The sequence below is a fragment of the Lepidochelys olivacea genome (assembly GCF_965140295.1).
Source record: "Lepidochelys olivacea isolate rLepOli2 genome assembly, chromosome: 4".
Lineage (NCBI taxonomy): Eukaryota > Metazoa > Chordata > Testudines > Cheloniidae > Lepidochelys > Lepidochelys olivacea.
The window spans coordinates 119,163,988-119,178,602 of NC_140414.1; the positions used below are offsets into that span (position 1 = coordinate 119,163,988).

A 14,615-nucleotide genomic window follows, 5' to 3' on the forward strand; every position below is an offset into this window, starting at 1 on the left:
TCTACCAATGTGATATATGCCATCATGTGCCAGCAATGCCCCTCTGCCATGTACATTGGTCAAACTGGACAGTCTCTACGTAAAAGAATAAATGGACACAAATCAGATGTCAAGAATTATAACATTCATAAACCAGACGGAGAACACTTCAATCTCTCTGGTCACACGATTACAGATATGAAAGTTGCGATATTTACAACAGAAAAACTTCAAATCCAGACTCCAGCAAGAGACTGCTGAATTGGAATTCATTTGCAAATTGGATAAAATTAACCTAGGTTACCTTGCATAATGACTTAGCCACTCCCAGTCTCTATTCAAGCCTATTTCCCCTTGTTTTCCTAACCCCCCCCCCCCACGTTCTTGTTAAACCCTGGATTTGTGCTGGAAATGGCCCACCTTGATTATCATACACATTGTAAGGAGAGTGATCACTTTAGATAAGCTATTACCAGCAGGAGAGTGGGGGGGGGGGGGGGAGAAAACCTTTTGTAGTGATAAACACCCATTTTTTCATGATTTGTGTGTATAAAAACAAACATCTTCTGTATTTTCCACTGAATGCATCCGATGAAGTGAGCTGTAGCTTATGAAAGCTTATGCTCAGATAAATTGGTTAGTCTCTAAGGTGCCACAAGTACTCCTTTTCTTGATGTAACTTAGATCATCTAAGTTAGATGTCTAATTGCTTGATATAAAGGCAGCTGCATGATATCTGTTGTGCCTCTGTAACTCTTTAAAAAAAAAAAAAGTTACCTGTGATTATTTGCATCTACAATTGTTTTTTTGAAAATCTGGCCTGCTGTCTTTTTTGAAATATAGTTTGTCTTGACAGAAGAGAGCAAGGATTCTACAGGAATTATTTGAAGTGTTTTGATTTCTGTACTGTACCAGCTATGTGGCCTAGAACAGAAGAAATTTTAGGCCAGAGTGGACCACTCTGATTATCTTATCTGAAGCCCTGCAGAACACAGATCACAGAATTTCATATAGTAATTCCTGCAGTGGAGAGAAGTATTTTTACATACTACATAAGTGAACACTATCACACTCAATAACCTGTGGTTGAACTCCTGCATATCTTTTAGAGAGACATTCAATCTTGATTAAAGACTCCAAGCAATGTTGAATTTGCTTACTGGCCTTGATAATCTGTTCCAAAGGTTAAACTGAGAGTATTATGTTGGACAAGAATGGCTGTTTTAACCACTGTTAAATTAACCACAGCCTATTGTTTAAAAAAGAAATAGATTTTCTTTGTGCCAACAAGGGAAGTCACCTGCTCTAATCATCATTCAAACAGGAGCTGTATTCCCTGTGCCCTGACTTATATAATCAGATTGTCACTTGGACCTTAGAATTTGTTAAAACGTGTCTCTGTTCTTTATCAAAAGTCTCTCTATTCCTTTTCCTTGTGATTTGTGAATTACCTAATATTGGAGAGCAAATGAATCAGGCCTTGTGTACAGCAACACAAGCAACCACTTGGGACCTATTGTTTTTGGAGTCTCCCTGTGTTTTGTTTTCTCATTTGGGCTTAATTAAGGAAAGAACTTAAGTTTTGTCAAGTTCCACTTCAGTGAAAAATAAACAAGTGCTTAAAGTCAAGCATGTGTAGGGTAACCATACGTCTGTATTTTCCCGGACATGTCTGGCTTTTTGGTTCTTAAATCACTGTCTGAGAGGAATGTTTAAATATCTAAAAACATCCGGGATTTTGCCATTATTATTTTTCCCCCAAGAAGAGTTGATCATTCAAGAAAGAGAGTGAATGTCGATCACTCGAGAGAGTGCCCGCTTTTTTCCCCCTAGCTCCCAGCACTTGCGCCACGAAACAGCTGTTTCGCGTGGCTGGGAGGGAAGGAGGAGGAGGGGGAATGTGGCCCACGCAGGGGAGGAGGCAGGGTCGGGGCGGGGATTTGGGGAAGGGGTCCAATGGGGCAGGGACTTTGGGGAAAGGGTTGGAATGGGGGAGGGGAAGTGATGGAGTTGGGGTGGGGCCGGGGAAGAGAGGTGTGAGCAAATACCTCTCCTCCCCCCCCCCGCCCCATGGAGTGTCCTCTTTTTTGAATGTTCAAATATGGTAACCCTAAGCATGTGTTTTGCTGAACAGACATCTTGACAAGTGAGGTATTCCATCTCCATGGAATACATGGGCCCAGAGAGTCAAAGCTGTTAACATGACTCTGTTACTTTACAACATCAAGAGTTCTAAATAGGATTTGGGCTTCCAACTATAGAGATCTCAGCCTGCTTAGTCTCATAGCAACAGTCACCTTTAAAAACCCTTTTAACACAAAAGGGGAGAAAAAAAGAGTAAAGATAGAAAATGCAGCTCCTGTCTTTGATGCTGACTCTTACTAGCCATCTCACTGCTGGAGAAATACAAACATAGCATAGGTTTCAGAGTAACAGCCGTGTTAGTCTGTATTCGCAAAAAGAAAAGGAGTACTTGTGGCACCTTAGAGACTAACCAATTTATTTGAGCATGAGCTTTCGTGAGCTACAGCTCACTTCATCGGATGCATACCGTGGAAACTACAGCAGACTTTATATATACACATAGCATACTATATATATATATACACATAGCATACTATCTTATCAGCCACTGGGAGACCTGGCAAACTTGTACCAGAGTAGGGCTGTTTAAGACATTGCTTTTAGCTGCCTTGATGGCCACAGCTTCAGAACAATGTTGCAGAAGATGTTGCCTGCTAACCCAGACTCTTTTTAAACAGAAGGCAAAAAGAGAGAAACAGGAAAGAGGAGGCAAGGAAGAAAAAAAGACACTTGAGGGAGGAGAGGAGAGCGGGAAACCAAGTTTCACATTCCATGTGGTGTCCAGGATTTATCTGAAGTCAATGAAGTTGCTGAAGTATGTAATCTGGGTCCCTCTCTGGCCTGGTCAGGTCAGCACAGCGCTTTCTGGATCAGGATGATGCAGGTCCAATAGTGTAATAGTTGATTCGTGGGGTCTCATGAGACAAGGGGGTAGCAGCCATGATGGTTGAACTCTCTCCTTTCAGTCCACCTGTCCTCTTGCATTTTGATCTCTCTCTCCCAAAGTCTCTTTTAAGGACCCTAAAAGGGGGTGATGGATGGAATCACCCTTCCCTGTCATTATTTTGTCCTCCAATTAGGCCTACTTTCTAACACAGCAATTTTGATCCATTAATTTCTGATTCCATTCTTCTCTTGTTTACTAGTCATAATCTCAACACAGTCCTTGGGTGGTAGCAATAGACCTTTTTGTCTGGACAAATTCAGTGTTTTTGCTTTTATAAACAATGTTGTGTAACAGTCAAGTTTTACTTCTGTTGCCTTTGACAAATTAGAATACAGGACGCTGCAGAACAGGTACCCAAGTGCTTTCTAAAATTTTACTCCAGGTCTAGTTTTAAAAAAATAAATAAATAAAAAGATTGGCTTTGATGCCACAGACTTCTGAAAATTATTACTTCCACAGCTTTGTGTGGTACAATAGCCAAATGTTTGATTTTTCTCAATCAAACCCTAAAATATTAACACAATATTACTTTATTTCTCTTACCCTTTGACTGGATAGGCGCCCCCTATCGCAGAACCATTCAGCATAACGTATATTGCCCCCGAGCTCTGCTTTGCATACTGCAATAGATAACGGAAGATTATTCTTCAGAACATCCCCTATAGATTTTTATATACTGATTATAAACTGTAACTAAATACTCATGGCCAGTGGAGGGGGCCATAAGTGAAAATGTCCAAGTTGCAAAACCACCATCAAAACTGGTTCCCTAGCTGGCAGTTGCAGTAGAGAGGATTAGAACTTTATGGCTATAAAAGGTGATCTGTCTTCTCAACCCTAGAAGTGGTTCCTCCAGGGCAAGGTTGGGGCACTTTAACAGATCACTATGAGAAGTTTTGCACTGCAACTCTGTATTGTACTTGCTGTATTTTCATCTTCAAGACTGTCAATCTGGCACCTTTCGTCAGCATTAAGATCTCCTAGGCCTTGTTTTCACTAGAAAAAGGTCTATTTTAACACGTTCACTAACACATTAAAATCCTAGGCAATCTGTGGTTGATCTGGACACAGTGGTGAAATGAGGACATGGATGGATTTTAAACTACAGGCCACACCTTTTGTTAATTTGAACACATGGAAAGGGCACTAACTGCATAACCCATACTCTCATATACCAGTCATGTAAGTGGTTCCAGTGCAGGGGTTACAACTTAGATCATCTGCTTAGTCAGCCTTAGTCAGCTTTTACCATGTAACCCATAACTCAGGGTGGCGGCTCTCCTCAGCCTACCTGCCCTGGACTCAGCTCACTCTAAGTCCTACCCACTCCCACACCCCCATGAGGGAAACAGAGGGTGCAAAAGGGTGGGAACCCCAGCCTGCAAGGGCCACAAGGTCTGACTCTATCCCCTGAGCCCAAGGTCCATCACTAAAATCCCAGGTCTTTTATCTAGGGGAACTGTTCATTGTATCCTTTTAACGGCACTGAAAACAGTCCACAAATTGTGACAAATTAACAACTCAAGCAAGTACCTCAGTTAGGTACTAAGCACATTCTTAATTAACCTACTGTGGACTGAGGGTGCTGCGAAAAAGGTGAAAAAACTCCCCAGCCCCACTTGGAACACAGGTGCAAGAGGCTTCACATGGTCTGTGCTCAAAGTCAAATCTCTGAGCTGGGGGATGCAGGTCAATCAGCACCCTTCCCTCCAGCTGGCCAATAGGTACCACAGATTATAAGTGGGGGGGGAGGAGGAGGGGAAGGGGAGGAGCTACCCAGTGTCCCTCATTGAATGTCTCCCTCTGTTGCTGCTGGAGCTGTCCTCTTTTGCTGCCTGCCCAGTCATCTTCCTCCAACCACTGAGGTGAGTGGATGGCATTTTTAACACATAAGGTAGTCAACCTTATGCTTTTCCTCCTTACATCATACCTTTAAGTTATAGTCTATACAAGATCTTAAGGATATGCCTACGCTAGAGGTAAGAACTCCAGAAAAAAAAATCTTTTGGCCCTACTAAAGCTTTCTGAACTATCTCCATAGACATGCTTAATGAACGTAAACAGTATGATTTACAGTGATTGATGCGATCTTCCAGAAAGTTTCTACTGCATTATTTTCACACTCTTCTGTGGTAGGACAGGAATCATAATTAAATCCTGTGGGAAGAAACATAGTGCTCATTATTAAAGATATGATGACAGGTGGAAATAGAAAATCCAAAGTGGCTTTACAATATATATTGTATGTGTTTTTTGTTCTAGGTTCTGCATGGTTGGAGATCTGATAGGATATCCATCCATGACAGTACTGCACCATTTCTCTCCTCCTTTTCACCAGCCCTTACATTTTGTACAAACCATGACATGCTGTGGTCTCAAAGCATAGACCCCTGTGTCTGTGGAAACTGCTCTAACTCATGTCATAAAACTGGTCTGGTGCACAGAAAGCCCCAGAATCCAGGAAATGAAAAGGTGACTTAAATCCACCATCACAACACCTCCCTCAAAATTTCAGTGTATGCTTCAGCCGCAGTTGAAGTGTAAATGTCTATACAGTACAAGCCAGGGGAGAATCAGGACACTCAGTTCAGGGGAGTTACCCACATAAACCGGGAGTATGAGAGCAGAATCCGACCCATAGCTCCAGTACAAAGCAATCAGTCTATCTTTTTAGCCCCACCATGAATTTATAACCAACTTTTTATTATATCAGTTCTTTTCTGACCAGTATCGTTTGCTTGTCCACACCAGTTCAGGAAATCTCCAAATGAACCAATTAAAGTATCACAAAGAGGCATGTAGCGACGAGTTCTATCAGAATAGCTAGTGACCAGCAGATGGTTATTTTCCCAGAAAAGAGACTAAGGAAAGAAAAGAAAACAAAAAACAAACCATCTTTTGGATGTGTGTGCATGATGCCGTCACTTCTGCGTGGCCGGGAAAACATTTTAAATCATGTTTTGAAATGATTTCTAAATACTTCAGAATCTCACAGATGGCTTGTTCTAATCAAACTACTGTCCATTAAATACTTTAAAAACAATTCTATACTTCAACTAAAAGTTATAGGGACAAAGTTTGCCCTCACAATAGTGTAAATCTGGCATTACTTGACAGTGGATTTTTGGGGGGGATTTACACCACTGTGAGAACAGAACTTGAACTATAGAAAGACTCAAGCCTTCTAGAATTTGCCTGTCTTAAGCTGACAGGTTCAGGAAAAGCTAGGTATATAGACACTAAGGACTTGTCTATATGGAGACTTAGTGTGCAGCAAGCCAGGGTGTGAAACTACAGTGCACTAAGTGACCATGTGGACGCTGCTGCCATGCACTGAAAGTAGCACTATGGAACTTTTAGTGTGTGGCAGCAGGGTCCACATGACCACTTTGTGTGTGGCAGGCTGGCAGGCTGTAGATTTACACACCAACTTGCTGCACACTAAGTCTCCATATAGACAAGCCCTAAATACAAGTAAAACAAAACTAAGGTCTGATCTACACTACAAACTTAGGTTGGCTTAACTACTTACCTTGTGCAATGTAATTGTCAACCTAAGCCCTGGTGCAGACTCTGCTAGATGGTGGAAAAATTCTTCTGTCGACCTAGTTACTGCTTCTCAGAGAGATGGATTTACTACAGTGATGGAAGAACCTCTCCTGTCCCTGTAGTGTCTACACCACAGTGGCACAGGTGTGCCACTGTAGGGTTTCTAGTATAAACATATCCTTCACAACGGTGACATTGAAATTAGAGAGCTCACTTGACAGAGTTGAATGAAGATATTTACTCTTAAACATGCATAAGATGGGTTTTGAGGTTGGTTTAATTAAGGTGCTTTGAGGGCTTTTATACACTTTCAGCTGTTTAACTGGACACATACTTATCTGTAATAGTGCTGACCAGCTTAAAATCATAATTATTTGGCTGCAAGTTCAGTATTATAGCAACTAATTCTAAACCATGTTACATCTCTCTGACACTTCATTGCTGTGGGGTCAAGGACTAGAACACTGGTTCTCAACCTTTTGGTCTGCAACCCACAAAGTGGGCAGAAAATCATTGCATGGCCCACCATATCAAATCTGGTCAATTCTGGACTGCCAGATCAGGGGAGAGATGATAGATGATCATTAACACACCATTGATAATCAGTACCTTGTTAGGTGGAATTGTATGCAGTGACAGGTTAATAAATAACTCATAGTCCGATGGTAAAATGTTGCAAGGATCCTTATTCATGAAAGCCTTTTTGAAAGCTTCCCATATCTTTGTACAGTTCTTCTCACTATAATAATTAAAACAAATAGTAATATTATTTTTCCATAGCAGACCTGCAATATGTGTTTTGTTCACAACCTCCCACAATCCCCAAAAGAAAATAAAACTAAGATTATTAAGGGGGGGAAAGTTTGTGATAAATTAATAAAATCATTAGCTCATCAACTAGTAGCTAAGACATGAGGGTTTGCACTAGGGTTATTCAGCTAGACTCTTATAGTAATTCAGCAAAAAACATGGATGGCATAGTATTCATAACGAGGCTTGCTATGCAGTACTGTAGAAGTAGTGAAAATGGGATTTATTACTTAGAAATGTTCTAACCCCAAAAGAACCATTTGTAGCAGAGTTTGGCCACAGCGATCAAAGCTCTAAGTGACCCTAGATTACAACTGAAACATAGGATTCAGGGATCTCATTATCCCTTTTCCTGCTAGATCAAAGACCCATCTACTATAAGAAATCTCTTCCCTATGTAGATACTTGTAGACTGTGATCAGGTCACCACTTAACATCTTCACTGACTTCAGGTATTTACTTAAATTCCCATTGAACAATTCATTTACTGCATATTTTTCTTTTCATCGCTCGTCATCTCCTGTTTGAGCAGCATGTAATACAAAATCAAAAGTATTATTCTGCTCCCCTACTGAAGATATTTTAATTAGCAACTACAAAACTATGGGGTGGGGGTAGGGAAGGCACATATATAAGGGTGATTCCTGGCAAACTTAATACAGACAGCAACAAGTTATACAGGATTTGTTTTGTAGTAGTCAGCTAAAGAATGAGAAGTAATCTACACTGCCAACCAATGGAATTTATAGAACCATTGTATATGTATTACAGAAGCGTGTGTATGCATGAATATAGCATTTGCTTGTTAGAAACCTCCATTATAGTGACAGTGAGACTTTATTTTCACATGTTGATAACATTCTGAAAAATTCTCCTTTTTTGTCTGAAATTTTTCCATGCTTGGTCTTAATCTGAAGGTAATTTGTGTAAATGTTTGAACAAACTCTATACATCCATTTATGAGTTATGTGAGAATGGAAAAAAATCCTTTATCCATTTAAATTTTTTTGTTAGGGGTTTTTGCATATGCACAGGACTTTACAAGCAGAAACTGTCCAGGTGACTCCTCCTCAGTAAGAACTAGTTTTGGGCCAATTTGCAAATAAACAAGAAGTAATTTACAGTTATAAAGAATAAATATCTGTTTTGTACTTGCAGTATGAAATTTCCACTTTGTTTAGATTTACAGTATTCACTTATAGGTTAGGTTAAGATTTTGCCACAGTTACTTTTAGTAAAAGTCACAGACAGGTTTGGGGAAATAAACAAAAATTCACGGACGCCTGTGATCTGTCTGGGACTTTTACTAAAAATAATTTGGGGTGGGGGGGAACTGACAATTTTGCCCCTCCGCCCCTGCTTCCCACGACAGTGGTTGACAGCTGCAGGGCCAGCGGCTCAGAGCTCTGGGGCTACTGCAGCCCGTGGAAGCTCAGAGTTCTGGGGCCAGCACCTGACAACTGTGGGGCCCCCACCACCCACAGTGGTTGATAGCTCCATGACATCTTCAGCAAAGGCCCCGGAAGTCTGAAAGTCACAGAATCTATGACAAAATTTTATCTTTACCTATGGGCCTATGGGAAAACACAAAAATACATAATATTGACAGTAATTCTGTAGCTGTGCTTTTTATAATGCTAGTTTAGGTTCCAATTCAGGAAAGAACTTGAGCATGTGTTAATTTCCATCCTTATTTCAATCATTCCTACTTCAGTGGGACTCATCTTAGGCAGTCTGCCTATCTGAGTCACAATGCAAGATCAGAGCCTTAGATCTTATATAAATGTGAGCAACATAAAGGTATTATGAGATCCTTACCTTTTGCATTTCTTGACTTGTTTAAAATGACCTTTGTGTTGCACTTAAGGTACAAAGAATACAAAGGTTCTCTTAAGGTACAAAGAATTTTCTCTGACTCAGGGGTAATTCTACCTCTTGCTAAACTGCATTATTACTTCTCAGCTTCTGCTGAACAAGGTCTGAGAAGAATATTTAACTTCCAGCCTGGAATAATCTTTTGTAGATGCAGACTGCTGGTCCAGTTACTAGATATATATCTATTACTTTCATCCCAATACTCTTTGTCACATTCTATTTCTCCTTGTTTCTTTCTTCTAGAAATCTTTCTTAGTCTCTTTCCAGAAGCCTTCTGCTCTAATCTCCTTGGAACTAGCTTTTTGTTCCCCCCGCTTCCTACAAAATGTTACATTATTCAGAACAGATGAGTGTCTTATAACAAGACACTTGTTTTTTGTCAGAAAGGTGCATGTCACGGAGTGTGGGGGAGTCCGGGGCCTCCACCCCTCTTCCTGGGATTCACTGTGACTCTCAGCCAGCCAGTAAAACAGAAGGTTTACTGGACAATAGGAACACAGTCTACAACGGAGCTTGTGGGTACAACCAGGACCCCTCAGTCAAGCCCTTCTGGGGGAGCCGGGAGCTTAGACCCCAGCCCTGGGGTTCCCTGCGTTCCACCACCCAGCACCAAACTGAAACTACTCCCCCCCTCCCCCCCAGCAGGCTCTCTCCTGCAGCCTTTGTCCACATTCCCGGGCAGAGGTGTTACCTCTCCCTCCCCATCCTGGCTCAGGTTAGAGGCTCTCAGGTATCCCATCCCCAGTGTAACTCCCCTGCCACATTCCCAGGTCAACACTCCCCCCTCCCTGCTGCGTCACATCTCTCCCCGCTTCGAGACTGAACTGAGCGGGGTCACTCTGACCAGTGACCTGGGGAAGTTCAGGGCCCCCTCTCCAGGACAGCGCATCCGCTATCATGTTGGTACTTCCCTTTACATGGACCACGTCCATATCATAATCCTGCAGGAGCAGGCTCCACCTCAGGAGTTTGGCGTTGGCTTCTTTCATCTGGTGCAGCCAGGTCAGGGGACAGTGGTCGTGTACACAGTGAAGTGTCGCCCGAAGAGATATGGCTCTAGTTTCTTGAGGGCCCACACCATGGCCAGGCACTCCTTCTCGATGGCCGCGTAGTATTGCTTCTGGGGTAGCAACTTCTTGCTCGGGTACACGATGGGGTGTCTCTCCCCCTTTTCATCCTCCTGCATTAACACTGCTCCCAGTCCCATGTCTGAGGCATCAGTGAACACCATAAAGGGCTTGTCAAAGTCTGGGTTTGCCAGAACTGGGCCACTGACCAGAGTCTCCTTCAGTTGCCCAGAAAGCCTCCTGGCACGGCTCGGTCCAGACCACCTTGTCTGGCTTCCCCTTCTTGCATAGCTCGGTGATGGGGGTGGCTATGGCACTAAAGGGGGCACAAACCTTCGGTAGTATCCTGCCAACCCAATAAAGGCTTGGACCTGCTTTTTGGTGTGGGGAGCGGTCCAGTCTCTGATCGCCTCCACCTTAGCTGGTTCCGGCTTTAGGCGGCCGCTCCCCACCTGATGGCCCAGGTAAGATACTTCAGCCATCCCCACCTTGCACTTCTCCGCTTTTACAGTCAGCCCAGCCTCCTGGAGTTGGTCCAGCACTTGTCTAACCTGGGACACATGGTCCTCCCAGGTCTGACTAAAGACACAGATGTCATCAATATACGCCACGGCAAAACTCTCCGTCCCCCTCAGTAGCTGATCCACCAGGCACTGGAAGGTGGCCAGCGCTCCCTTGAGGCCGAAAGGCAGGGACAGGAACAGCGGCACTTGCCAGTAGTCCTTTGTAAAGTCCATGGTGGTAAGGTATCGAGCTCCTCCCAATTTGTCTAGGAGCTCATCAGGCCTGGGCATGGGATAGGCATCTGATACAGTGATGGCATTGAGCTTCCGATAGTCCACACAGAACCGGATCGACCCGTCCTTTTTGGGGACCAGCACCACCGGTGAGGCCCAAGGACTGGCAGATGGCTGGATCACCCCCAAAGCCAGCATGTCCCTGACCTCTCTTTCCAGGTCCTGAGCAGTTTTCCCTGTGACTCGGAAGGGGGAGCATCTTATCGGTGGGTGTGATCCTGTCTGCACCTGGTGGACAGTCAGATTAGTGCGTCCAGGCTGGTTGGAAAACAGCTGTCGGTACGGATGCAGCACCCCCCTGATCTCAGCTTGCTGGGCAGGGGTTAGCTGATCCAAGAGGGGAACTGTTTCCAGGGGTGAACCAGCTCTGGTCCCAGTTGAATAGATTTACTAGAGGGTCATCTCCCTGCTCCTCCCAATGTCCACACACGGCCAACACCACATTCCCCCTGGCATAATATGGCTTCATCATATTCACATGGTACACCCGGCGGTGGTGCACCCGTTTAGACAGCTCCACCACCTAGTTTACCTCATTTAGCTACTTGACAACCTTGAAAGGGCCTTCCCATGCAGCCTGTAGTTTGTTCTTTCTCACGGGGATGAGAACCATCACCGGATCCCCGGTGGCATAGGCACGGGCCCACGCCATGCAGTCATACCAGACCTTCTGCTTCTTCTGGGCTCTGGCCAGATTCTCCCTGGCCAGGCCCATGAGTTCAGCAAGTCTCTCTCAGAAGATCAGGACATACTCCACCACTGACTCTCCACTGGGAGTGGCCTTCCCCTCCCATTCGTCTCTCATTAGGTCCAAGGGGCCCCTTACCCTCCTTCCATATAACAGTTCGAAAGGTGAAAATCCGGTAGACTCCTGGGGTACCTCCCTGTACATGAACAGCAGGTGAGGTAAGTACTTGTCCCAATCATGTGGGTGCTGGTTCATAAAGGTTTTCAGCATCATCTTTAGTGTCCCATTGAACCTCTCCACTAGTCCATTGGACTGGGGGTGATAAGCTGAGGCCCAGTTGTGCCGGACCCCACATTTCTCCCACGAGCACCGGAGCAGGGACGACATGAAGTTGGATCCTTGGTCTGTCAAGACTTCCTTGGGGAACCCCACTCGGCTGAAAATGGTCAGGAGCGCATCTGCCACGGTGTCTGCTTCAATGGAAGGCAAGGGCACTGCCTCAGGGTAGCGGGTGGCAAAATCTACCACCACCAGAATGTATTTCTTCCCCGACTGGGTCGTCTTGCTGAGAGGTCCCACTATGTCTATGGCCACCTTCTGGAAAAGCTCCTCTATGATGGGCAAAGGTCTCAAAGCCACTTTCCCCTTGTCCCGGGCCTTCCCCACCCTCTGACAGGGGTCACAGGATTGGCAATACTGCCGGACAGTGGTAAAGACCTCAGGCCAGTAAAAGTTCTGTAGCAACCTCTGCCGGGTGCGCCGGATTCCCTGGTGCCCTGATAGGGGGATGTCATGGGCCAGGTACAGTAGCTTGCGGCGATACTTCTGGGGTACCACCAGCTGCCTCCTGATCCCACAGGACTCCACTTCCCCTGGGGGAGCCCATTCTCGGTACAGGAACCCCTTCTCCCACAGGAACCTCTCCTGGCAACCTCTCCTCATGGTCTGTACCACACTGAGGTCGGCCAAGTCCCCGAGCTTCCGCAAGGAGGGATCTTTCCTCAACTCAGCCTGGAACTCAGCGGCTGGGGAAGGGATGGAGACCAGCTCCCTCTCATTGGCCGGGTCTGAGGCCACAGCCTCTCTGAGCCATGCCCTTCGGTGTTCCCTCCCCACCATGTTAGGGTCCTGCACCTACGGTGTGGTACCCTCCCCAAGGTCAGGGCGCAGTGCCCCTCGCAGGCTCTGGCTATGGGTCACAACCAGAGCGGTCTGGGGGTTGCTTGGCCAGTCCTCTAGGTCCCCCCGCACATCAAAATCTCAGTGGGCAAATGGTGGTGCACTCCCACGTCCTTGGCCCCCCATTTCAGGTGTACCCTTGCCACGGACACCTTGAATGGGGTCCCACCCACCCCTGTTAGGGTCAGGTAGGTGTTGGGCACCACCCGATCTGGGGCCACCACCTCGGGCCGGGCCGGGCCAGCATCACCTTCGCGCCCATATCCCAGTATCCATTGACCTTTCTCCCACCTACCTCCAGGGGAACAAGGCACTCTCTCTGGAGGGACAGCCCCGCGCCCACCCTGTAAACCGAGAACCCTGAGTCCAGAGCCTCCAGCCCCCTGGCAGAGCTAGCCGGGGGTATTCTTCCCTCCTGAGCAGATGGTAAGCTGGCAGCCCCCCTTGCCTGGGCCGTCTGCCCCTCGTCCAGCTGGGTCCCTACCCAGTTAACACTGGGTAGGTTGGGTCTGCTCAATCTGTTCCTGAGCCTGGGGCACTGGGTCCGTACGTGGCCTCTCTGGCCACAGTGATAGCAGCTCAGGTCACGTTGGTCCCCTTGAGCGGGTCGGAGGGTCCCGACGCCAGGTGTTCCCCTTGGGAGGGGGTTCTCCATATTTCCCTGCTGGGAGGTCCCATGGTGACTCTCTCTCTCTCTCTCTCTCTCTGCATCGTGGGGGGCCTGTTCTTTTGGGACTCCTCCCTGCTACGCCCTGACTGACTGTTCACAAACTCATCGGCCAGCTGCCCTGCATGCTGTGGGTTCTCTAGCTTTTTGTCCACCAACCACAGTATCAGGTCAGAACGACACTGTTCATACAGTTGTACCAGTACAATTAGGTCAAGCAGATCCTCTTTAGCTTGGGCCCCAGCTGCCCACTTGCGGGCATATCCCTGCATTCGGTTGACCTGTTGTAGGTATGTGACCTCAGGCATTTTACGCTGACTCTGGAACCTTTTCCGGTACATCTCGGGGGTCAGCCCAAACTCACGGAGCAGGGCCTTTTTGAACAGTTCGTAGTCCCCTGCCACTCAGCTGTACACCTCCACGGCTTTGGGGCCCAGTAAGGGGGTGAGAAACTGGAGCCTGTCTGCAATGTCAACCCTGTGTATCTTGCAGGCATTCTCAAAGGCTGTCAGGAAGCTATCTATGTCCTCCCACTCCTTACGCTGGGCCAGGAAGCACTTATCAAAGCTCCTTGCAGTCTTGGGTCTCCCCTCACTCACTGCAGCCGGGGCCTCACTGCTCCTCAGCCTGGCCAGCTCCAGTTCATGCTGTCTCTGCTTCTCCTTCTCCTCCTGTTCATGCTGGCGTTGCCTCTCCTCCTCTTCCCGCTCATGCTGACGCTGCTTTTCATGATCTTCCAGCTCCCTCATTTTCATCTCCCTCTCCCATTCCAGCCGCCTCCGCTCCAGGAATGGGGAGTTCTGCCGGGAGGATCCCCTGCTGGCTGCCGGGGTCAGGGTGCCCTCGGTATTCGCTGGGCTTCCTCCAACCCCTCCCCCAGGCATAGGTAGGAAGGGTCTCGGGATGTCCTCGGCACCAGTCTGACCCCTCCCAGCCGGTCAGGCCCCAGGGCCCACACTGCATCCACTGGGCA

The 14,615-nt window shown here is 46.4% G+C and overlaps 1 protein-coding gene across 4 annotated transcripts in view; it reads right to left on the bottom strand.

Annotated features, from left to right (window-relative positions):
• BST1 (bone marrow stromal cell antigen 1) overlaps positions 1-14,615 on the bottom strand; it is a 28,791-nt gene that overhangs the window by 11,397 nt on the left and 2,779 nt on the right. For all 4 annotated transcript variants that reach the window (XM_084625439.1, XM_084625440.1, XM_084625438.1 and 1 more), the window contains exons 2-5: positions 7,169-7,298; positions 5,736-5,871; positions 5,085-5,167; positions 3,554-3,630 (exon numbers count right to left, since the gene is read on the bottom strand). In XM_084625439.1, coding sequence (XP_084481565.1) covers positions 3,554-3,630; positions 5,085-5,167; positions 5,736-5,871; positions 7,169-7,298 — 426 coding nt within the window. The remainder of the gene's footprint in view (positions 1-3,553; positions 3,631-5,084; positions 5,168-5,735; positions 5,872-7,168; positions 7,299-14,615) is intronic.